This window comes from Anopheles funestus, chromosome 3RL (assembly GCF_943734845.2).
Source record: "Anopheles funestus chromosome 3RL, idAnoFuneDA-416_04, whole genome shotgun sequence".
Classification (NCBI taxonomy): Eukaryota; Metazoa; Arthropoda; class Insecta; order Diptera; family Culicidae; genus Anopheles; species Anopheles funestus.
In genome coordinates this window covers 62742365-62768343 of record NC_064599.1, presented here as the reverse complement: position 1 = coordinate 62768343, position 25979 = coordinate 62742365, and the positions used below count along the sequence as shown (strand labels likewise).

Below are 25979 nucleotides of genomic sequence, written 5' to 3'. Positions count from 1 at the left end.
ACGTACATTTGTGCAAGATGGTACATTTCGTTTGAAACGTACTGTGTACGGTAAAGTAAAAACGTGCATATATTTTTCAAGCAAGTGCAATTTCTTCGAAGATCGGAAGTGGCTGACATCTGTCAGGATGCTTCTTCGAAGCATCCCAGGTGCCAAAAGGTTTCCAGTAGTCAATTTAATTGCAAATTTAATGTGAAATAAAATTTTATTATGTAATTTTACGCTAATTTTAGTAAACATTATACATTCTTTTTATTTGGCCTTACAGAACATCAAAATTTCTGTAATATGATTGTGAAAAAAACCTTACTTCGTCATTGTCAACAGCTTGTTTGCAGCTGTTTTACGAAGCGCGCCACCTGGGTCAAACCCATCGAGCTGCAAACAAAAAACCTCCAAACACAACACCATTCGTGCGATTCGAGCGAAGAAGAAAACATTTGTTGCGTTGAGAGTGAAACGGTTCCTCTATTGTGCACCTCGTTTGCGCTTGTGTGAAGGAATCGTTTAACAAAGGCCAAAAACACTTTTGTACAAGATTGGCGAATTTAGCTGAGAGTGCGCGAGTGTGTTTACTTTTACACGCGTTTTTTCCATAAGGTTCGTTTTTTAGAAAATAAAAATCCCATTCGGCGGGGTGTAGTGAAGCGATCAGGTGTTTTTTTTTTGGGTGGTTGTTATCTGTGGGTGCAAAAACGGGCATAAATCGGCTGTTTTGTGACCAATTTCGGATACTGCATTGTGCAGCATGTCTTAGGATGAAACAAGGAAGGGTTCAGAATGCACACATCTCGCTGGTGCAGTGACCGTGTGCAGTCAAGTGTCACCGATGTGTTCGCTATTTTGTGGCCAAGTGAATTCCATTTGTAGCCGATCTGCACTACAAGCAAAGGAAGGGAAAATCATTGTAACAAATGTGTACTGAAATTCCCTCAGTGTGTGCGTACCTTCTATACGGGCTCGAGTTGTTCTACGGGTTACTATGGTGATGGTGTGTGCTAGTGCGGTTCCTTTCGACGAAAGTTGCAGCATTATTGTTAACTCCACTACCAACTAGTTAATGTTGTGCAATGGTGGAAAAATAAGGAAATCTTCATCGGAATCGCTATTATTATTTTCTCTTTTTTCATTTCTACGCTAATCCACAGCAAAGGGTTCCTTCGGTACGGTGCATGCTTGTCTGTGTGTGTTTGTGTGTGATGTGTCCGTGGAGAAGGCAAGTGCATCTAGAAAGGATGTAAAAAGGGAGTGACGTGTGCCAAAAAAACGTCGCAGCAGGCGTTTTGCGTTTATTTTTCAGTGATGTGAATATAAAGTGAATAAAATGCGTGTGTTTTGCAAGCGAGCTAATGTTTCACGTGCGTGAAAATTAATTCATAAAATGGTGGTAGAAAAATAACCTCGAAATTGTACATCCTGTACGCGAGAGTGTGAGTGCGCGCACGTATGTGTGGTGCAACAAATGTGTTCGCAACAATAGCCGGAACGCCCCGCGGGGGGTATGGTAATTTGTCTGGCCGTCCAAACAAAGGTTTCCTACCGTCAGTCATCTCCGGCTAGCATAGACGCAGGTGTGTCTAGATAGAACGCGTTGTCGTTCTTCGTCCATTATAAATCCGCTCTAAAGTATTGGTGACGCAGAAGACGAGTGCAACGATGGGACGGTGTCGGGAGGAGTGTGCGCGAACAAGCGATTAAGAAAACATGACATCAGCTGCTACCACTAGAGACAGTAGACGACTGTACAGAACAAGTGGCAAACCACAACAGCAACAAAAAGTGAAAATTCTAATCTGTCAAACAAAAGATTCGGAAAGCGTGGACGCGCTGTAGCCCGATGAGCAACCAGTGCTACAATCAAAGCAACCAAGGGAAATTTCGAGGTCCGTGTTTTAGGTTGTGTTAAATTTTTGTGGTCTCCTTTTTCCACCCCCAAACCAAATGGATCCGTTTGGTGAAATGCAGTGCAATATTGGTGGAGGTAATCTTCAATCCACTTCATCGGTTGATGGGCATGCCGCTGGCAATATGACACCGAGCCCATCCAGCATAGTGAAACCGGTGGCCCAACCGGACACACCCACCAGTCCGAACGATCCGGAACATCAGCCGGAAAAGACGGACTGTACGCCGGAAAACTCGAAGAAAAGTGACAGCTCGCCGGAAGGTGCAGATGGATTTGGTCGGCTTCCAGGACCGGTCGACCGGTTAGCAATGGTTGGACATCGCTCTACAATGGCCAGCGATACCGTTGCGAAGAGTCTTTCGATACAGGAAATGTTTAAAACCGGCCGAAGCGTTAGTGAAGAACCGAGCACGAAAACAACCGACCCGTTACCGGGCAACAATGATGAGGCACTGGTCGATTCGGTACGGAATGCGTTTGCTTTTACGATCGATTTTGGTGACGGGAAAAAACCGATCGATTCGCAAAGACACGAGAAGATGTTGGAACGTTTTCAGGCACGTCACAAGCGTGGTGTATCGCTGTCCAAGCTCGAGTCGAGCTCGAGCACATCGTCACCGTCCTCGGTACGGCAGCAGCAGCAAGGATCACGGGCACCGGCTAGTGTGAATTTGCCACGGCGCAACAAAACGGTGGCGTACGAAGCTGGTGACCAACAACAACAGCCCACCCAGCAGATGGTTATGATCGATGACGCGACCGGACGGCCAGTTGCGGTGAAACTAAGGGAGAAAACACAACGATCGGTTGGACGCGATCAGTCCGCAACCAAGCGGCACAGCTGGAGTCCACGTACGAGCATGAGCGAAATGGGAACGGTTGGCAGAATGCAAGAAGCGGCACCACTAAAACCAACCGCAGCAAGAACCACCAATACGGGTCGTTTTGCACCGAAATCGGCAACACTTGCGTTAGCACTGGAACAGCAACAGGTGGGCAATCACGAGAGGAAAGACTATTCTTACTCTAGCTCGGAATTTAACGGCGAAAGTCTTGACTCGTCCGGTGGCATACCGTGTCTGGAGGCACCGTTGGAAAACTTCCGCAAAGCGAAAGGTGACGGTGAGGATGATGATGACGATGAGGTTAGCGAGGCAGGCACGTACACGATCGATGGGGCAAACTATACCGAGGAGCAGAAGGAACGCATGAACATCGATCGGGTGGGGTCGTCGCAGGTTGCACTGCCACCGGAAGTGGTGGATCCCGTACCGGTCGTACCGGCCGTCCGGCCGACAGACTTTCGGGAAGAGTTGGAAGTGATCGATCTGGAACGGACGGCTGGCAGCGTTGGTAATGCAGACCGTAGAACGAATGGGCGAACGATAAAGCACGAAGAATCACCACCGCAAGCGATGGAACATCGAAAGCACAACATACTGGAGGTGTCCTACTTTCACGAACCATCACCACCGGGTAAGGCGATTGCCGGTGCGGGTGTTACGACGGAACGCACGAAAAGCAAACAATCGTACATCGAGAAGCTTAAATCGCGCATGAAAAATATCACACAGAAGAGCAGCAGTACGGGATCGAGCCGTGCATCATCGGGCAGCAAGCAGCAACATCTACAGGGTGTGATGATCGCACCGGAACTGGACTCACCGGACCAGGGTACGTTTACCTCCGTCACGACGAGCGGCATCTTGAGCGTGAAGCCGACACTGCTCGAAGGAAATCCGACCGTACCGGTCAACCAGCGGAGACGCAACAGCCTAACCAAATCGCACATCGATAGCTCGGAGTATGTGCAGGGCGTTGCGAAGCTAAACATTCACGCCAGCGGCGGTTGTACGATGGATGGTGCGGGCGAAATGGAACGCAGTGTGACGACGTCGGAACCACCGGAAGAGGAGCTTAAAATTTTGAACTGTTACACCGACTCCGAGAAGGCACACCAGGGCGGCACAACACAGCATAGGCTGCAGCAGTCACAATCGAAGAAGGGTGGAGGCGGTGGAGATATCAGTCCGGTCCGTCGGAAAACTCCTTCCGATGTGGCGGCTCTGACGTCTGTAGCGACCAAGAAAGATTGGATACAGGAGTGGGCAAAGAATGCGCGCGAATACTCAAAATCCACCAGTCCGAAGGTACATCCGCATGATCCACCAACGGCAACAACGGCTTACGGGACTGCGACCGGTGGCGGAGGACCGATGGTGCGAAGTTACGGCGGGGAGTGTGATGGTGAGGCGTCGTCCAATCGGCGCAGCAGGGGCAATCAGTTTGGTTACGATTTTGATATCGATCTAACCAAAAGCGATTACTACGAGGCAAAGAAGTATGAAGAGTTTGGTGACAATCTGGACCATCGGCAGCCCTATCGGGGTGTGGTAGGGCGCAACAACCATACGGCGGGTGGCAGTGATCCGGTGGTATTTCGCACTCAGCCACAGCAACATCATCAGCTTACGACGACATCACCGGAAGAGGATCCATTCCGGGAACCGGCGCTTCCGTACGGCATGAATGAGTTCGCCCGTGCTGGTTCGCGCGGTTCGATGCGACGATACGGCCACAACCAGCATCCATCGCCGGTAACGTCATCGGCCGCATCCAAGCCTCCGATGAGCCCGAGCAAAATTCCCTCACCAATCGGTTCGATCGGACGGGCACGGAGCGTTAGCCGAAATCGAAGCCTACAGGGTAGCAATTCGGTAAGTTTATTCGCACATTTATTTGCAACGTCTGTGGTATTCCATTCATTTCTCACGGCCCATGCAGGTGCCCAAAAATGAAACACTACACCCCTCTCCCTCCACCCCCAATAGAAGACCTGGTTAACGTACGCCTCGTTTTCATGGAGCCAGGTGAAAATGAAGTCATAATTTCGTTCGGCCCCATTTTTGTGTTTGGGTGCCGAGGGGTAACGGAACACACACACGTGTAACACTATATCCTGGTTTGGGTTTGTCTACTTTTACGGGGTTTCGAATAGATTTCATGTCCATCTTGAGCGGGAGGAGGGAAGGAAGAGGAGTTCAATAGGACGGTGCAGTAAGAGTGAGTCATACGTGTGAAGTCACCTTCTACTGTTGTAAAGCGGCCTAATGGGGACAGGAATTCGAAGATTTTGTGAGATGAGACATCGTTTAATATATTTGTTTTCGAATTTTGTCGAACTGTAGTTGTTTCTGAATCGACTGATTGCGCTAACTCCCTACAATGATTCATTGCAGATATTTAACACTAGAATTATGAAGCGTTTTTAACACTTGTTTATCGATGATTACTCTAATAAACAAGAGTTTGGAAAAACTGTATATCAATGTTTTTTTGGAGTTCGCCCTGAAAAATTCTAATAAGTAAAAGCCATGCATCAACTACCTTAGAGTTGTTTAATACTAGAACTGCCGGACCAGTCGTTTTGACTGAAACGCTTCATTTTCATCATACAGTAGAACGCCGATTATCCGGGGGCGGATTATCCTGCGGGCGGATAAACCGTGCGCCTAAAATTGACAGCTGTTCAACCGTGGTGAACATTTGTACAGATGTCAGGTTAGATAAAATTATTAAAATTGTCACCAAACGATTTTTTAAGAAATGATTTTATTTTACGTTGTAAATTTTAATTGTTACTTGATAATAATTTGCTTGATCCAGAAGCATATTTAGCATCAAAAGGATTACCATAGTATAGTATATAGATACTATATACGCTTTATCTAGATATATAAATCACTTTTATAATAAAGGACTATTATCCGTGGAAATCGATTAACCGGCATCAGTCGGGTCCCGAGCACCCCGGATAATCGACGTTCTACTGTATTATTTTTTGGGGTTAAACAATCCTAAGGTAGTTGAAATATGAATTTTACATATATATTCGATGGTATATTGTATAGGAAACAATAAAATATATTTTAACTTTTCCCGAAATTGTTTAAATATTAATCACGAACGAAAAACGCTTAAAACGCTTGGTAGTTCTAGTGTTAATTTACCCAAAAATAAATGAGACAAAAACGAAGCGTTTCGTTCTAAATGAGTGGTCCGGTAGTTCTAGTGTTAAAGCTTATTTATATTAACTTTCATTTAGCAAACTAATCGAAATGATCTCACTGCTTATAATAATGCGAAGTTTTTGATGCTTTTAATATCATTTCAATATTATCAGCATTGCCATATTGGCACTACTGGAAAGATTTAATCTAAACAGATGATATTTTCCATCTCCACAATACAAATACGAATCTTTCCTTGTTGGAAAAGATTACAATGATTAACTCCGTGTAAGTCCAAATGATTACCACGATAGCCTTCTTGTCTCTTGTGTCCTGTTTATCGGTATGATGACGAGACATATTTTTTTTGGGAATGGTGTGGGAGATGCGTGACGTTCAAGGTGACGAAGTTTTATTTTCTTCCGATTTTATTACATTCCCTTTCGTACCTTGAGCATTGAATATCCCCACCGAAAAAAGAGGAGAATTAAACGGCGGCGGGATGGTTGACCGACGATGGCCAATTACGGCACGAAGCCAACGTTTAGAGGTTTCTCCTTCACAAGGTCCGACAGCTGAATGACACATATTTTTGTTGTTGTGTTTGCTGGGCACTATTGGACTTTTGTTTTGTGTTCGTAATTCTTTCCATTTCATTTGCACATTTGGTCGATGGATTATCTGTTTTTTTTCTTCTCACCAAGTAGAATTTCGATACTGAGAAGGGAAACTTCATAAATTGGTGTTTTCCCTCTGCTGTGATGGTGAATTATATTGAGATATTCGAATGGCTTTAAAAATCGCAATCAATAGACTAAAGCGACACGAATGAGTGGGTGAGATCATCTCATCACAAGAGTCTTTCATATGCTAGTCGTAGACGGATTGTATCACAGAAGCTATGAAGTCTTTATTAAATTAAAATTCAGCTTGTTCTTTTGGAAATAAACTTTATTCGTTCTTTTACCTATTTTCAATTTTTTTGGATTCATTTTTAATATCACCCTGCAATACTTATATCTGGCGCATATAATTATGCTGATGTTTCACTTAGGTCTATTTTTTTTACACACGTACCTTATAATTTTAGTCCGGAAAATGGATTAGAATTGCACAACACCATTTGGTATAGGTCGCTTTAAAAAAAGGGGGCGAAATAGCTTCATCGGTTCCACGAGTGGAAGCATAATGGGTTACAATTTTGATCAAATAAATTATAGAAGCGGTCTGGTGGTGGTTGCCTATGCGTTCCATTTCGATTGTCTGATCGTGGGAAATGAAGGAAAAAACGGAATGAATTCTTGCCGCTATATTTGGAGGTGCGCATGTCTAAATGCATAGTTTAGTGGATGAAATAGAGAAATGTTTTGAGTGTAGCTTTTTTGATATATTTTTTTCAAATGAAACAATTCATTTCATTGCGTACATAATCGAACTTTCAGTTAATATTTTCTATTAATTCTGTAAGTGTTTTAAATTGAAATAACTCACACTGCTCGAATGGAAATTAAAACAAGCAAACAAGCAATATGTTTATTTGTACGATCTTACCACACGTGATCGTCGAACGGCGTGACGATGGTTTGGTGTTTTTTGCTCGCGCTGTAAATATGCAAACATTACCTCTTCTTCTCCCGCATTTATGATGGAAGCTGCCTAACAAATGTTTCAAACCTGTTCGATGATGAATTTTGCTTAATTTAAGCATGTTTTCTTCGCTTCATAAAGTAGCAATGTCTGTGTGTCTGTCTGTGTAGATCAATAAATCAGGCAGCCCGGTCGGTTTTGGTAAAGAAATGAAGGAGTTCCAAATATGAAAAGTATTTACGGAAATCTGCCCGCAGGCAGGGCAAAGGAATGGGTTTTGCAACAAAAAAAAAACAAGAAAACAAATAAACCATCCAATAATCGGCAAAAGAAAAATACAAAATTCAATCCAATTTCTGTTGCGCCGGGTGAACTTTCTCCGTCGGATTTCGCGTTTATGCTTCCGAACCAACGGGTACAGAGAGGAAGAAGAAAAAAAATGCAACAACAAATGCCTACGTTTCGCCGGTTTTTAATACCACAATTAGTGAATAGTTCATCGCGCTTCACTTCGCAAACGGGGTGTGATGCAGCGGTGTTGAAGCGTGTTTTTTTCTGTTTGCGTATCCAACGTAAGTCTACTACAAGTAGTTTGCTAAAAACACCACCGTGAAACGAGAAATACCGACTCTAAGCTTAAGCTTCTGTTACTACTACTTGTGGATGAATTTATTTTCACACTCTACGGTAAACTTAATGATTGGTTTGGCGGTTAGAAGATGACTGGCACCAGACATATGTAAGTTCGTTGTTTGGGTACTTATCTTTTTGAGTGTACCACTGGACGACAAGGTTCAATTGAAAAGATGAACCGGATGCCTTTACAATACTCTAAATTGATTAATTCTCCGGAGTTGGTTATCACAATATTTGCGATAATCGTTTAGCATTTAAATTAGATTTATTTTACTATCTTTTAATTGTTCAGCTCAATTATTTTCATTCGTCATATTCTAAATGTTTGTATAAGTTTATTTTGATTTTAAAAGATCACCACAATCGATCGAAATCTACTGCAGATCTCATTTCCGCACAAACGTTAGCACCTACATCATTCGTAAACTATTTTCAGTAGTGATGGGCAATCGGAATAGAAACTACCTGCTTCCGATTTCGTGTTCGGAATCGGTTCTGATGCCGATTCCGTTTTTGGAATCGTTTCTGGTTCCGGATTCGATTCCGAATTCGATTTCGGATCCAATTTCGGATCCAATTCTGGATCCAATTCCGGATCCAAATCCGGATCCGATTCCAGATCCGATTCTGGATCCGCTTCCGGAATTGATTCCCATTCCGGATTCGATTCCGGATTCAATGCAGGATCCGATTCCGGATCCAACTTCCGAGTCAGATTCCGAATCCGATTCCGGATTTAATTCCGGATCCTATTTTGGATCCGATTCCAGATCCGATTCCGAATCCAATTCCGGATCGGATTCCAGATCCGATTCCAATTCCGGATCGTATTTCAGATCCGATTCCAGATCTGATTACGGATCCAATGCCAGATCAATTGCCAGATTAGATTCCGGACATGCGGTCCGGTGGTGCATGTGATAAACGGCGCCAGTCCACACGGCCGGACCGGGTTCAAATCCCATCCGGACCGTTCCCCCGTAGCAAGGTCTGACTATCCGGCTACGTGGTAAAATAAGTCTAGTAAGCCAGAAATGGCCGGCATGACCTGTAAGGTCGTTAAGCCAAGAAGAAGAAGAAGAAGATTCCGGATCCAATTTTGGATCCAACACCAGATCCGATTCCGAACCTACTATCCGGAATCGACTGCGGGAAATTAGGAACGCTCCCGAATCGATTCCGATCAAAACAGCATTATGCCCATCACTAATTTCCTCCGTACAGCTCGATCACAGCTGATCCCCGATCACACACTGGTACGAACAATTCTATTTTCCGACCGCAATCGACTGGTTTTCCCATTCCTTCTCACAACCTACGTCAACCGAGAGTCCCGGATTGTTTCCAGCTGTTCGATCGATTTTCAGTTTCCATTTCCACAGACTCAGGTTTGTTTTGCTTGGCAGGTTGTCTGTGTGTGTTTTTTTTCTCTTTTCAAATCTTCATCTCCTCCGGGTTTTTAGATTGTTTGGTTCATCCTTTCCCAATTTTCAACGTAGTTTCTCTTTCTGTAAATTGAATAAAAAAAAATCGAAACTAATTGAAATAGGAAGTGAAGTGGAAAGTACTTTTCCGAGTGCTTTAATGGAAAGTGGAACACATTTTTGTTTGTTTTTATTTATTGACTTTGTATGCTGTCGGTAACATATAGGCAGTATAATGTGACAGTTTAGTAAAATGTGCATAGAAACGAAATTAATTAGCTTCACCGTTTGAAAAATGCAATTGGAATTTGGACCTTTAATCTGTCGATGCTTTTATTGTAAAGCATCTCTGCCACATCAACTGCCACTGGCAAGGCCATCTGGTTTTTTTCAGTGAGAGATTTCTAAGGTGGTATTTCCAGTTCGTGACCGACATACCGGTCGGTGCAGTAGCTTGCAACTAAGCTTGTGGTTTTAGTCATGTCATTATCATTCCTTCAGGCAATATGTGATGGATAATTAATTAATATTGTTGGGATTTGTACCGGATATCAATTTTGTTCACTAACCTGCTAAACCCTCATCTTTATATCCACTTTAATTCCTGCCTCTTGTGTGATGACGATTTGGGGATATTTTTGTCCAACAAGTTTGGGAGTAATTGTGATAGCTTGCAAACATACTTTGGATAGCTTCTGGTATTGATAACCTTGGTTAAATGGCCTTATTATCACTCTTAACAAATATTGACCACCATTGATCGATTTGATTATCGTACACGTTGCCGATTGTCTTAGATTTATAATTCATGATAATTCACAATCTTTTGTACAAAGAATGGAAGAATTCCGAAGAAATTTCCGACACTTAGTTATTCTCTAGATAGAATATTCAGAGCGAGTTCTGAGAAATAGACAATTTAAAGCTCCACTTTCTACGAAGTTATAAATTCTTTAAACCCTTTAAATTCACCACTTTAAAAAACGTTTCAAAAGTGAATTATGGAATCTCTAGACTTGGGTTCGTCTAGTATTGAAATAGCTTTAAGGCCATACACTAATTTATTCCTTTAAGCGTACTGCATGTAGCACTGAACTCTATGATTTCCAATCTCCAGCACTGGTGAACGCTGATGTCTACCAATATCACAAGGAACCACTCACGCTTTATTTAAGGGTGAGGTTTATGTTGGAATGCTACAGAACGCCGTCAGAAATATTGAAGTTTTTCGTGTTTGTTGCTGCTGTTACTCTTGGTTCATTGATTTCTCTTTATGGGAGCAGCTTTCGGGTTGTCATCCTCATTTCTTCGCTATCTTCACCCCAGTCCAACGGCACGTGAAATACCACAACAGATAGAGGAGTGGTCTAATTGACATACCAACGAAATATAGAATTTTTGATGGATGTAACTCGTCGTCAGGTGTTGTAGCAGTCTAGTTGGAAAAAAATATTTACTACGTCAAATAAAGCGTGAAAGTTTGAACAGTAAAAAAAACTTGTTTTATTAAAACATAAATCTAACGAGACTTTCTCCCTGTTTTTTTGCTAACAAAGAGTTGTTTATTTGTGATTTGAATTATTTAACAATAAACGTGTTATTTACGTTTAAAAAAGGTTTAACAAGCTTTCCTTCGATATTTACATTAATAATAGTTATCTACAGACAAAATCTACATCTTCAATGGTTGCAGCTTTTGCAAATTATAATCGGTTGTTTGGTCGAGCAGCATCTCATCTCGCACCGGAATGATGGAATGGTTTATGAAAGGAAAGTTAAGCTACCCTCTCAACCCCATCGCACTCATATTACTCACTGAGAAACAAATGCATTATTCATGTGATAGCTCATTTCAAACGTTTGTTTTTTTCCCTCCTTCACGTAGGCTATTGAACTCACGACATCTCGTCGCGTAATTATTTCATCTTCGTCAAAGCATCTTCATGGATTTTTTCTGTTGTTGGTTTTTTCGATGCAAAAACATGAAAACTGTTCGTTAGACTGATTTTGTTGAGTTTCCTTCCTTTGATTGGCGCATTGCATGTTTCTGCTTTTTCGGAACTCATCACACAACCTGTTGTACGTTTCGCATAACCGTGCGGCTATTTGAAGCTCGCGTATGAGCGAAGACATTATGAAAGATATGTATGTCAAGCAATGAATGAAAACCTAACGGGGGTGCCCATGGTCGTATTTCCTTTCGCTCGCGGGGTCGGTTGTGGCTGTGTTGATGTGTTTACTGGCGCGATTTACCGTTTCGTTGCGGTTTAGTGTGCTCGATTTAATGCGAGTAAATATTGTAGGAGGATGGATAGAATTACTGTGTACGAGAGTTTGTAGGAGAAAATAATTTTTGGTGTATTACAACCAAAATATTGTGAACAAAAGTAGTCGGGTTGGTTGGTTTTAAATATTTTTTATTACATTTATTTTATTTACTTTAAAGCTATAATTAGCTATACATATTCTTTTTTTAATTTAAAGCATTATTTGAGTGAAAAGAAACTTATTTCAACAAATTCGCATTACAATAAATCAACTTAAATTTTTTTGCAAAATTACTCAAAAAAATCTAAGGGGTAAGCCTTATGAAATTTTCGAGTTTAAAATTTTTTTAAAATTTTTTTCTGATTTTTTATTATTTTTCTAATTTAAAGCAGTATTTGAGTGAAAAGAAACTTATTGCAACAAAATTCGCATTAAAATATATCATTTTTTTTTAATTTTACCGAATTGCTCAAAAATGAGGAAAATTTTACATTTTCTCAAACAGGGTAAAGAACTTGGTTCCTCGAATAACTTCCGGCACGGACACCTGAGAGCATGGCTGTCCAAGAAGAAAATGTAGCCATTGGTGCCATCTATCGACCACAGGATAAAGATTGGCAATCCGTTGGATACCGACCGAGTTATAGGCAAAACTTGGTGCAAAAATGAGCCTTAGTAAATTTTCATTTTTTTGAATTTTTTGATTTTTTTTCTTTTCACTTTTTTTTTTTATTTAAAGCATTACTTGAGTGAAAAGAAACACATTGCAACCAATTGGCATTAAAATAAATCAATTTAATTTTTTTTGCAAAATTTCTCAAAAAAATCGTAAGGGGTAAGCCTTATGAAATTTTCGAGTGGAAATTTTTTTTGAATTTTTTTTCTGATTTTTTATTCTTTTTTTAATTTAAAGCATTATTTGAGTGAAAAGAAACTTATTGCAACAAATTCGGATTAAAATAAATCAATTTATAATTTTTTTCTAAATTTCCCAAAAAAAAGCTAAGGTCTTAGGAAATTTTCAAACTTTTAATTTTTTTTCAATTTTTTATTATTTTTTATTCTTTTATTATATAAAGCTTTACTTTAAAAACATGTACGCATGTACATATGCTTTTGAAACTGTACTTAATTTCGGTTTTTAACAAAGAAGGAAATGGAAACCATGTTAAGCTTGAACGCAATTGATGCTTCCAACGGAATAGTTCCCTTTTTCCATCCGATACATTCATGCAACGCATTCGTGCGAAATAACGATAGAGGAAACTTGGATGCTTAACGGTGCATTTTCCTTTTGGTACAAATGTTGTTGTTGAGTGGAAAGAGTTTTATGTTTTTTTTTGCAGTAAATTCCGGTACCATTCAACCGCAAAACTTGCGAAGTAAGAAGCTTGTCAACAATGGTGACATTTACGATCGACACAAGCAAACGCAACTAGGAGCGACTAGTCTGTTTGCTGGATTAAGTGATGAAATTAAATTTATACTAAGCGCAACACTGTAACGAGCCAGAACATGGTGGTGAGTGAGGCGGACAGTTGAAGGTGTTTGCGATTTAACGACATATCTTCTGTTCAATATTTATTTATGTTTTCATTTTAGTTGTCGCAATTCTGAATTCCGGCAAAAATGTGAGAAAACAATTAATCCAATTACAAAATTGTAGCAAATTTATAATTTTCCTTTTTTTTCCGTTTGGTCAATTTTGCCGTTGCAAACAGCTTCGGGTTGTTCCAGTGGTAAGAAAAAAAGAAGAAGATTTTTTCCACTCGCCTATAAATAGCGTAAAAGTAGCGTCTTCATCGTTGGCGACACGGTTCGTGATCGTGAAAATCAAGATCACGATCAATCGCCGAAGAGTGAGCTGATGGTGGTCCACATGGCCGTCCCGTAAATCGCGAACGATACGGAACGAGTGGAGAGAGGACGAGAGGACATGTTGATCCGATTGCCCAAAAATAGTTCTTCCGTTCGTTTGCAAATGTTGTTGTACGGTGTTTTTTTTATTTACACTTTCCAACAATAGCCTTAGTGGTGTTGTTTAGTAAGAGTTTAACATTGTTTATTTGCGCAACATTTAAGACTTGCGATTGTTTTGGTGTTTGGCATGTGCAGGATCTTGCCCCATAATATTGGCTATGTTAAATTAAAAATTAAATATTAATTTAAAAAATGTTACCGTTTTGTTGTAACACTTACAATGAATTTCCGTTTTAAGCAGCGCGTGTGTCTGTTATGTTGAGTTAAAAAAAATTACAAACACATCACTTTATTAATATTATTAACATTCCAAAATAGTGCATTAAAGTAACATAGTGTTAAATATATTTTTTTCAAAAAAAAAAAAAAAAACAAAAAACGTTGATCTATTCTCTTGCTCTGATTAAATCCGACTGAAATTGAATTTGATCGCGATAAAAAAAAACCCAACTCCTCTATTGTGCTTTTATCGGCTACGGTATATGGTCCATATTGTCGTAACGGGTGCGTCATGCTTGCATGCGCATCGGATTAATTGTGCACAAGAGCCTATATGTGTGCACGAAAGATCTGTTGTGGAGGTGGTTGGGTAAATAGTGCGTTGGTACGCCCCGGTGTCTGGAACCGTTGGCCGGGGTCGTCGATTTGATGTTTTAATTTTTGATGCATCTGAAGTGATAAAAAGCAAACAGCTACGGTTGAATTATTCAACAAGTGTTGCGACGGATAGGGAGAAGAAAAATCGGATATAGGGGTTGAAATTGGATCGAGTTTGAGCCGAGAGAGATCGTGGCAGATGGGAATGGTGAAATGAAAGGTATTGAAGCAGTATATTGCTGCTTGAAGACAGTTTGGTTGAAGATACCGTACAGCGCATTACCGCGCCAAGCAAATCAGTGAAAGTGAGTTAACTTTTATGATTGATGTAATCGAACACCGCCCACGTCAAATGGCGAGAGTCGCCACCGGGATTGATGCTTTCGTTGTTTAGTGTCCGATCGGTAGTTACTTAATAGATTCACTTTACAAGGTTATATTATCGAATGTACTTTCACCAACTGTTTTATCTCTTTCATTTGATGCACATCATATTTCACTGTTTATATTGTTATTCTGCGTTAAGATAACGTTAGAAATCTGAACAATATATCTCTTTTTCTTTATATGATAATACACCAATTTACGCATTGAAATATTAAAATCTTTCCTACTTGACGAGAGAGACCTATTAAAGAACTACTGAACTTGACATTTACGACGTGCTTAAAATGATGTCGTCTACTGGTAAATTCTTAGGCAGTTTTATACAGCTTGACCGTTGTTCTGCATAGGATTACTGGGACGGTGTCAGTAGTTCTCCCAATAAACAGCATGAAATGGGTTGAGCTGTGGAGACAGCTCTAGACTACGGCGCTGCTGTACACAATGGACCGTGGGTGTTGTTGCTGCTCCATGGCATTGATTTATGCTATTTGCTTCTTTAATGACCAAAGCTAACTCGACCGGTTGCTGAGCATTGATCCAATGCTTTTTTGCGTTGTCTAGCGTCCTACATGTGGAGCAGAGTGTAAGAGATTCCATATTGAGGCATTTTTTTGTTTCAACTATACCGGTATGAGTCACCCATTGCTTTTTTTAAGCTATGGCCTGGATGTCTGATGTCTCTTATCGCAGCGTTGTTATCAATATGCGAAACTTTGAAGATGTGTGCGTATCATTTTTTTATGTTAATGACTTGAATCAATGACATATTGCAAATTGTTCGTTTTTACGATCAAGAGCGCTTTATATGAGTTGAATTACTACGAAGATGCAGTGAGATCGCATGGTCTTGCGGTTCCTCTCTGGGTCTTGTGCAACGAAAGTTATAGGTTCGTTTCTCATCTGGAGCTCCAGAGCTAGAACTTTTGAAGTGCTTATTACACATGGTAAATACTCTCTAGTGAACAAGTTCATAGCAAGGAACTCATCAAGAAGCAGAAGTTATCATTGTAAAGCCTCTCTCACCCTCACCAAGGAATTGTTTGGTTAATTTGTTTGTATCTTAAGTTACTGTTTCCTTATCACAGCTTTAATTGCACACGACGTCGGACCATTAAACAAGACTTCTATCCACGTGCAGCTGATTGCCATGCAACGGACGTGATGTGTTTAATGTTAGTTGTTAGTTGTGCTAACGTTTCGTTAGAAGGGTTTGTGAGAGAGCATTCAGTAATGTTAGTATTTTGAAGAATTTGTTTACTTTTTGTTGCGTAATGGCTGTACTTTGGCACACATAAACACTGTTCATTGTCCATATGACAAGTCAGTGAATTCAAACGCTTCGTTTCTGAATTATACTGTGATGTACCATAATTTTCCGCGTCTGCTGATTCAGTTCTGGTCAATTTTGCACAACTCAATGATCACAGTAGTTCGATTATTGGGTGACCGACCGTGTGCGTGGTTTGAGTTTGCGCAATAGAAATGTTACATTTTCCTCTCTCTTTGCTTTACTTCTGTATATAATTATTCTTCGAATGTTTGATTTTCCTTCAGCCACGTTTAGGTTGAATAGTTTTATTAACTTGCAATGCGGAATGTATGACAACTTGTAATTTTACTTTCCTCGTTGTTTGTATCATTTAATTTTATAACACGTTGTTTTGCTTACTATAACATCTAAAACAATAAAGATATAGACATCAAATCTAAACATAATAGAGTATAATCTAACCGTTGAAAATATAAAAATTACGCTGATGATGTCGAAATTAGTACAGACGCGCGATAAAAGACAGTCGAGCTGTTAGGCGGCATCGAAAAGCCGCTGAATGGGATGCTAATTAAAACAAACTGATCTTTTGTTTTCTAATTTTCGCATCACAGCAATTTACGAGCGAATTGTTAATGGTGTCCAATTAAACGATTAGCATTTTATGCCGGAAATGCAACCGGGAAGCTTTGCGGTGCCCAATGAATGTCAAGGAAACGTTGGTGAGGGATTTTGATTTACGTTAAAATTCCATGCCCATCGTTGGATCTGTTCGATGCACTCGAAGAAGCGGAACTTCAGCGTTTTGTTTCATCGCTTCCGTTCGGTGCCATGAGAGCAGAAGATGCTAGTTTACACGAAAAATGTTCAAGTGTGGGATGAATGCAAAAGTCCGGAACTCACGGGTACGGAAGTATGCCACAAAACCTTCAATGAGATTGCTCGAGAGATGTAGCGTGTTCGATTGCCGTTTTGTATCCAAACATTGGGTGCCGGATTTTTGGGTAAAATTATTTACTGATAAATGAGACGCTAATGAGTGCTAGACTTTTGGGATATGAATATACTGCTGCCTAATGTTTACCTTGTTTTTGAAGGTCTTGGATGGTTTCGTTGTAGCGGATGTAGTGGCATCCAAAAAGCGTAAAATTGCATACCACATTAAACTGGCACCATTTGCATTTTGGCACTAGCACTGGTAGTTTGCGTGGTAAACGTATTTCGGATGCGTGTCATTGGAACATTAGCAAAGTAAACGTGGGAGTGTTTTGCCGATAGCTCTGCTTAATTGTGTAAGGCAAATTTGCTTAAGGTGAGAATGGTTATATAAAATATTAATGTGTATTTCACTATTTCAACGATTATTTAAAACATATTTCATTTACTGCTTAGTGATGTCTAAAACCTTGAGATCTGGGTTGGTGATCTATTCTATCTTGTACTTGTCGTTTTCATTGGATTTTTATAATGTCTCTATTTCTTACAGCCATTAGTCGCTTGTAAACGTTTTGTCATCCCCATGAAGAGAGGCACCCGATGCGATAGCATCAACGACCAACCACTTCGCTCCCTGTGAAGGTCGAACGAAAATGATCAGGGTGCGACAGACTATCTGTCCATGGGGACATTACGGTAGCCAGAGGGAAAAAGAAATTCCTGATAGTGGCGATGTTTCATACAATTTCAAAATGCCAAGGACACACCGAACGGCCTTAAAGATGACGTATGAGTGCTTTTCAAGCATGAAATACGGGATGTTCTCTCGTTAATGATGACAAACTCGAAGGCTGTTCGCGTAGGTACATACCATACGAACAGTGTCTGGGGTTGGCCAAAAAGGCGTAGTATAAACGTGATAATGGAGAGTTCATGTAAATTCAATAACGCGTATCATATAGCTGTTGCTGTTGATGAGGTGCGCGAACGCACAATCTCCATAAAAGGAACTGCATCTTATAGGGGTTTCAGAAGAATAAACTATTACGGAAAAGGAATGGATTATAGGAAATAAGGTTTTTTCCCTTTTTGGAATTTATCATTTTGGAATGGAGAATTGTATTGGGATGTAAAACAAATATTTTCCAAAAATTATTATAGTTGAGTTCTGTTGAGAGATTGTTCAAAATACAAGATTTAATTGAAATCCATCAGATAAAAAGATTTATCTTGTTTGAAGCCTTGAAAAGATCTAAATTTAAAAAGAGGATTTTGAATATTGGAGGACACGTATCTTGATCAAAATTAATTAAGCAATTGGCATTGATATTCCGGTTGAAGGTTGATGATTTTAATTGCTTGTGTCCGCAGGCGGTGATCAGTTGAGTAACGGAAAAAAATCCTCAGAACTTATGATGAACGGTGCACCTCTTTCTGGTACTTAAACTTAACATTTAACTTTACTCTGCTCAGCATTCGACAGCTGTATTCAACTCTTGGCAGAAACAACATTGCCCATTAGAGATTGAATTTCCGAAATGAAACGAGTTTCTACTAATGTCGGCACCTCTGGGAGTTCTAGCATGTTAACACCCTGCTGCGGAGTACTACTTGGACAGAATGGTGAGCGAAGAGGAGAAACGAAAATAGTAAAGTGATGTTTTGGCATTTATTTGGCAGCGAATGATATTTGATGCCACCCGGTTCGTTAGCACTTTGGTGCCGAAGCATAGACGAAGAGAACTTAAAAAAGAGGTGAATAACTGCAGCAGTAGGTGAATGGGAAATGAGAGGATTTCAAATTGTGTATCCCGCCGTGACAGAGAATTTTGAAGCGTGATGAAGCAACACTGTCGTACAGAGCCGTTTGCTTTTTTGTTTATTCTTACTAGTTACTGTGGACGGTTATGCTGAAGGTTTATGTGTCAAAGAGTCGGAGGGTGAGAGTGTATAACCGGGGCAGTGTGATCATCCACCAGCCAATATATCGTCAGTATGTCTAGGCCACCGGCTGATGGTTTGGTTGGCTGGTAGTTGGTAGTTTCTGGTAGTGCAGAGTTATTTATAGTATTCTCTTTCGTGTTACCATTACTGCTGTAATGTGTGATAGAACTCAGTGGCAGTCGTTTGTATATTTTAAGGTTAGTTTCCACACTAACCTTGAATACAGGAGCGAGATGCTCGGTGTATGATTAAATGCTTTCTATTGGCAGCACATGCTCTGCAGCATGTATCGGTTCTAACCTTTATGGATGATGGATTGGAATATCGAATTGCGTTTGTTCAGTTACGGGTGGATGTATTAATTATAGCTTATTTCTTTCTTCAATTTTAGGATCTTTCCGGAAATGAAACGGAAATGTATCTGCAGAAAACGGCCGCCGCAATTTCGACATTGCAAAACTTGCAACGGCGTAATTCGCTGCGTAACAGCTCGTCGCACCATTCTTCCAGCCCGTTGAGTCCGGCTTCGCGGAAGATGTCACCAAAAGTGTCGCCAATGAATTCTTTACAATCGCCAATCCATTCACCAGGGCTCAGCAGTAACAACTATGGAGAAATGCATTCACCCTTATACTCACCGCAACACCATCATCAGCAGCAGCGCAACAATCTGCATCATCATCAACTACATCAGAACATTGGCGGTGGCGTTGGGCACAAACGGAATCATTCGCTGGACGGCGGTGTAGATCCACTCACTTCGCCGACATCCTACCTACCAAATGGAGCTTCCGGAGGTGCTGGAACCGGACATATGACGCGTAGCTTGAACACAAACACGACGAGTCCAAAGCTGGATTTCACCAAGCGGCATCACACGCGACACAACTCGTTCGAAGGTGTGATGTCTTCTTTGCCGCCAAAACCAGTTAAATGTTTCCAGCAGTTCGATCAATCGACCGGTGCAGTGTACTACGGTGGAAATAACGGACCGCACGATGTAGATGCGGACGTCGATGAATTGGAAGATCTGGACGACTGTCCGGATTATGATGAGGAAGAATTTGAGGAGGACATCGACGACGATGACGATGAGGACGATATGGAATTAAACAGTAGGCAGGCTGGCGGACTGATGGTTGATAGTGTAATGCCCCGGCCAAGAGCGATGTCGCTGGAACCTCGGAAAAGATCGGGCGGTGTTCAGCAGCCTTTGCCAACTTCCACAGGTGCCAAGCAACAAGTGATCGCGACCAATCATAAAAATGTCGCTGTTAATCGTGTTCAAAAAATACAACCACAGCAGCAGCAGCAGCAGCAGCAACAGCACCTTACATCACCCATTAAACGGTCAAGTTCGTTCTCGGTGAAGCCGAATGTGATGAAACCGGCTACACCGACAATGGCAGCAAAAACGGGAGGTCTAGCAGGTGTCAATGGTCGATCCGTAGGTGGTTCGCGAATACAAAAGTCGGCCAGTAGCACTAGCTTTAAGAAAATGGCGGCCGGTTTGACGGATAGCGGTGTGCAACCACAACAGTATCATCATCATGCGGTACAGCCACCGCATCATCGCCACCAGCTGGTGATGGACCCGAACTATCCCGATGAGTTGATGCTGTACATAAACGATGGTGATGATGATGGGCTACACATGAGAGGTGCCGATCGTAGGCAGCAGGATGGATTCTCTTCAAACTCGCTGACGGATGAGGAAGACCCGGTGGATGATCTGGACGATGAAGATCTCGATGTAAATGGTGCACGGCTGGAGAAGGAACCGCTCACTAATACGCGTTACAACAAAACGTTCCTTATGCGTATGGAACAGAACAAAAAATTAGCTGGTGGTCCAGCCATCGGCGGTGCAACAGCTGGAAGCACGAAACAAACTGGCGGTGCAGCGGCGTGTCCCAATACGCCAGAGCTACCGCGACGGGCGGTTCAGATGCGTAGCGTCGGTGGTCTCGGAAGGGATCGTGCTTCCATGCCAAGGGATTCCAGCTTGAACCGCATGAAACAGGATCTGAACTTGCGGAAATCTTCCACTGGGCGCGAGATGCTGCTCGGTGGTAAAGGACAGCAGCAACAATCGACACAGTCCATTAATTCTACATCGTCTTCAGCGGTCGGTGGCGGTGGCAAGGTGCAACCGAAGTATTTGGATATTTCGAAATACAAATCCTCCAATGCAGCCAATTTCCTAAAGAAGGATGAGTCGAAGAGCTACCTCCTAAGGCAGGAGGGTGTAAGAAAGAGTCCCAGTAGTGCATCCGTTTCGTCTGCCATGAGCCGAACCGATCCTACACGGATGAGCGCCCGCAGTATCAAGTCAGCTAGCAGTGCAGCCAGCAAGTCTAGTGGCAGTGGCACCGGAACTGGCGGTGTCACGAAGAAGGATCGTAAGTAACAACATAATTATTTGGCATCGTCCTGTGTATGCTTTCATATGTCTTGTTTTTTTGTTTTATTGTTGTAGCCGTTAAAATTGCAAAGGAACAAGAGCTCGAAATGTGGAGAAGGCGTGCGAGTTACGATCCGATGAAAGCTGCCCTCGAGGGAAAGAAGAAACAGCAAGAAGAATCTAGGCGTCTCGCTGCCGCCCAACAACAGCAAACACAGCTTCATTCGGAACGGCAAAGTAAATCGTGTGAAAGGTTTGCTACGCTTTTGCTTTCTTCACCCACACTGTCACTGTTCTTCTGTCTCTCTTTTCTATGCCCTACTACATTTTCCCTTTTTGTGATCTACGTCTAGCTGTATCTATTGTATGTACATGATTTCGGGGTATCGATCTAAAAAAATAAGTTATGACTACTGAAACTGTAAATATTCCCAAAGCTATCAAAAAGTAAACCCTGAATAGAACCTTTTCGTCCTTTTTATTTCATCTCCTGTGGTTCTTCTTTCACTCTGCACTGCAATGCAAGCAATGTAAGCTTTTCCCAATTACTCTGAGTGTACTTATATGTTTTGATTTGTTTGCTCGTATTAAAAAAGTGGTGTATAAGTAAATGTCAGTGCACAAATTTGTGGCATTTTTTTGTGAATATTGATTTTTAAAAACGTTTGTCCTCGCCTACAACATATTCACGCTAGCTGATATTACAGATACGTCGTTTTCTTATCAATCGTTATCTCCTTCCCCTTTTCGCACAACCGCCTCGACAGTAGTGCTATAAATTAATGAATGTCAATGAAAGATAGATCGATGTTATCACTACTTTTGTTATCTGTTTCACACCATTTTTACCTTGATGATGGTTTCCGCTAAGATAATTTATAACCTTTGCCATAGCAATAGTAAATAAAAAAATACTGTCTCTGAATTTGGTTGGATATATTGTTTTAGTAACAAGAAATTGGATTAAAATGCTTTTTTTTTAACAAATTCTCAAAAAATAGATTTTAAATGGAACAAGAGCACTAAGGAGCGATATTTTAAGGTTAAATGAGTGCCTCAGAAAAGAAAGTAGAACTTTGTGCAGTTGTGTAATATTACACTTTACATGCAGTAAACTTTACCCATTAATTTTGTCTTCTATATTTTTAGCTCCGTTTTGAGATCACAGTCCTACCACAGTGGTGTCGGTAGTGCTGGCGGTGGTCGTTTGTATCAAGGTAATGTTGGCAATAGCAGTAATGTTAACTTGCGCGGTGCTTATAACCAAACCCACGGGGAACAAGCAGAGAGTGGCAGTGACAACCGTTGGACGCTAACATCGACGGAATCGAGTGAGGATCTAGACGGTGATGATTACGTGAACTAAACGAAAGTTACCATCAGACGCCTTCAGTGTGGGGAAACGACTGGAAACACGACACATGAGACTATCTTTTATATGTTTGGCTGCTGTAATTTACATTATCAATATTAGCTTCCTATCCGATCATGCTCATTCTATACACACGCGCAATAGCAGTCAGCTGTGTATGGTACATAGTATGTAGCATGTGAAAAGTGCTTTAGGTGCTATACTTAATAATGGTACTGTAATGTCCAAAACAACAGCCAGATATAGCGCAAAAGCTACAATACCAACATATTGTACGGTAAAGGGCTTATAGTCTCAACCATCACTAGATGAAATAGATTGGACAAATTAACTAGCTTCGCTTATCAACCGGAAGAAATGTTAGGATTTCATTGTTGTACGTTTCTTAATGGTCAGTGTTTGTTTCAAGATTTCATTTAATTTTTATCACATTAAAGTTTAACGTTCACTTGTATATCTTGTTCACAATTCAAAATGATAAATGTAGATCAGAGCTTTCCACCGATGCATAAAGAAACGTACGGAAGAAACCATAAGTAGTAGACGCATTTTACGATCAATCTTCGTATAGTGCTTAATGAAGACGCACGTTAGGCTTTTAGCATTGACATAATCATCAAGCGATAGTTTCGTATATACATGCTTTTAGGTTGATACGATCAAGAGACAAACACAAACTTTACTGCATAACGAACGAATTACACATAACGCGCATTCTAATGAGCGCGTTAGAATCTGCGAACTGTTCATCGGGAATGGAAACATTCACTGATAGTTTCCACTTGTTTAGTTACTCATTAAAAATGTCGGAAACAATTTAAATGCAGTCATGCGAACGTTTTTGCAAATTGTATACTGGAGATGATTTGTTATTTAAACGGCTTCATTTTTAATGGTTCTTATTTTTACTATGCATAGATTTCAACACATTTGTTTAAAGATAGCTTATCAGTATAGTGCGCTAGTTAATTGTGTGAAGTTCATGTATAAGTGCGATTTCTGATGGTTTTTGGTGCACTTTTTAGCTTTAGGCTTGTGTTGTTAAGTTTCAACTTCTTTACAACTTTTGGTTCAGTAAGCTTATATCCAGGGGCTTTAAACGATGTTAACGATGCACCAAAACCGACAGCGCAGAACAATGTTACGTATTGAACAAATTGGATTAGGGCAAGATGAATCTCTAGCAAAGAAGTAAAACGAACACGAAACGACAGGAGAAAATTAAACTGTTTAAAAGTTTCAGTTATTCCCTCCATCGAATATTGCACACGTTAATACTCTCGTATGAATAGTTGTTTAATTTGTTTTCGTTGACAATTTATTAGAATTATTCTCCTTAAGAAGAGAGAATAGCAAATATGATTGTGCTGAGTGAAATCGTTGATTTTCCTTGTGTTAGATGCAAATGCTTGTAAATCACTAATTTGCTCGAATGTTACCAAATGTGTCGAGATGCTAGAAAATAGTTTTATTAAACAAAAAAGATTAGACACCTTCCATGATTTCTCTTATTACGTTTGTTTGTTTTATAGATCATATCTTTCGCTCCAACTTATTGAACTCGATACAGAATGGAACGGTACGAAGGAAAACGAACGCAAGCCAAAAATGGTACATTGCGCTATACTATTGTGGTGATGGTGCGGACATAAATCCAAATAGTTCCGATGCTGCCACTCAAACGAACTGAAACGTTAATAAAAAAGTAGTCATATTTAGCGATAAACATGGTGAAATCTATGGAGTACGGTGAATGAAAGCACGAATGTAAGAATGACATTGGATGATCGAATTAATTTTGTTTTAATTTTAGTGTAGCAAGTGGTACGGGTGCTTAGCATAACGGGGTGCGTAAGTTTTTTTTTAAATGTACGATCGAAGGACGAACCAAACGAATGTGATGTTGTTAGGAAATGCACCATGTTGTGTGGTATGTGAGATTAAATCGACCTAGAATAGGAACTTAGGGTTATACGTCATGTATGTTACAGATTTTGTTTTTCTCCTTTTCGTATGAAGTGTCACAATATCATGTGATGTAAGTATTAGGAACGTATAACAATTAAAAAAGGGAAGCGAAACAAAAAAAAATGCGAAGTCGAACGAAAAACAAAAAACCAGAATATCGATTTTCACACACAATGTGGATTGTATTAGCTTTTACATGATGTAATCAACATTCATGCAATCAAAATAATTCATAATGTATGACCGATACTTTAAAACGCATTCTTAGCCCATTAATGAAGAACTGTACTACATATTGATCGATTATACTTTGTTCAACAGTTAGTAGATACTTACTTTTATCCACAATATTAGCCAGACAGAAACATAAAAGAAAATAGAAAAAAACAAACCCGGAACGAAAAATGCATTATTCAGTCCGCTCATATACACATAGAACGTATAACTGTAAGCGTAACTATCACAACATAACCGGCCAACCAAATTGCGTCACATAAGCATACTTTTAGCATACAAATACCATAGCAAAGCTAGCAAAGTGAGTTAGAGAGTGGAAAAGAGCAAAACGGTTTTGCCTCATTTTATACACGAACGCAATTTGAAGATATATTAAATCATTTTTTTATGGTAGCTTTAATTCAGTTAATGTATTTTTGGTGATTTATAGTATGAATAGAATGATTGATAGAGTCACCTTTTCGATGCCGATTTGAACAGAAGAAAATACATGTTTATGCAGTATTGAAATATTATTTCAAGTTGATGAAATGTGCGTTTGTTTCACTATCTCCGATGACGTGTTTTGTTTGTGGGTTTTTCGGATTTGTGTTATTTAGTTTAAAATTGTTTTCTTTTTGTGGTTTAATTTTCGAACTAATGGTTTATTGTATATTAATTTTCCATTATGGTATTGTTCAGTTAACATTAACATAATTGTATCTTATATTATTAACATATTCATAAACGAAGACTACATTGTAGCATTTGAGTAATGTACTGAGGAAAATGAATCGTTAAAGAGAGGACTCAACGAATGGGTGTTTCGTGTTGTTTTGTTCTCTCTAGAAAGGCGTGTTTTGAAAACACATTGTTTTTTTTCTAAACAAATATGTTGGAACCTTCACGAAATGAATATTTTGATTAGAAAGAACAGGAAGCAACGATAGACGACAGAGCAAATGTGTGCGTTAACGATGGCGAACGACATATAGACAGTATTAATTTGTATCATGTGTTATTAGGAGCAGATTGCGTGAATTCTTAGATATTCTACTTACTTCTAGTAACTTA

General features: G+C 40.3%; 1 protein-coding gene across 1 annotated transcript; it reads left to right on the top strand.

Moving 5' to 3' along the window:
- Positions 1 to 711: 711 nt before the first annotated feature.
- Positions 712 to 25457, top strand: LOC125767372 (uncharacterized). The gene is made up of 5 exons (XM_049433871.1): positions 712 to 4623; positions 19337 to 21347; positions 21425 to 21602; positions 22499 to 22566; positions 24254 to 25457. The coding sequence occupies exons 1-5, from the start codon at positions 1960 to 1962 to the stop codon at positions 24409 to 24411; spliced, it is 5079 nt and encodes a 1692-aa protein (XP_049289828.1). The 5' UTR covers positions 712 to 1959; the 3' UTR covers positions 24412 to 25457.
- The last annotated feature ends 522 nt before the right edge of the window (positions 25458 to 25979 follow it).

What these genes read in the sequence shown, in the direction of transcription:
- LOC125767372 (XM_049433871.1), top strand. Translation starts at nt 1,960, where the DNA reads ATGCAGTGCAATATTGGTGGAGGTAATCTTCAATCCACTTCATCGGTT. An exon ending in GCCTACAGGGTAGCAATTCG is followed by an intron (nt 4,624 to 19,336) that starts GTAAGTTTATTC and finishes CTTCAATTTTAG; the next exon opens with GATCTTTCCGGAAATGAAAC. An exon ending in CGGTGGTCGTTTGTATCAAG is followed by an intron (nt 22,567 to 24,253) that starts GTAATGTTGGCA and finishes TTTGTTTTATAG; the next exon opens with ATCATATCTTTCGCTCCAAC.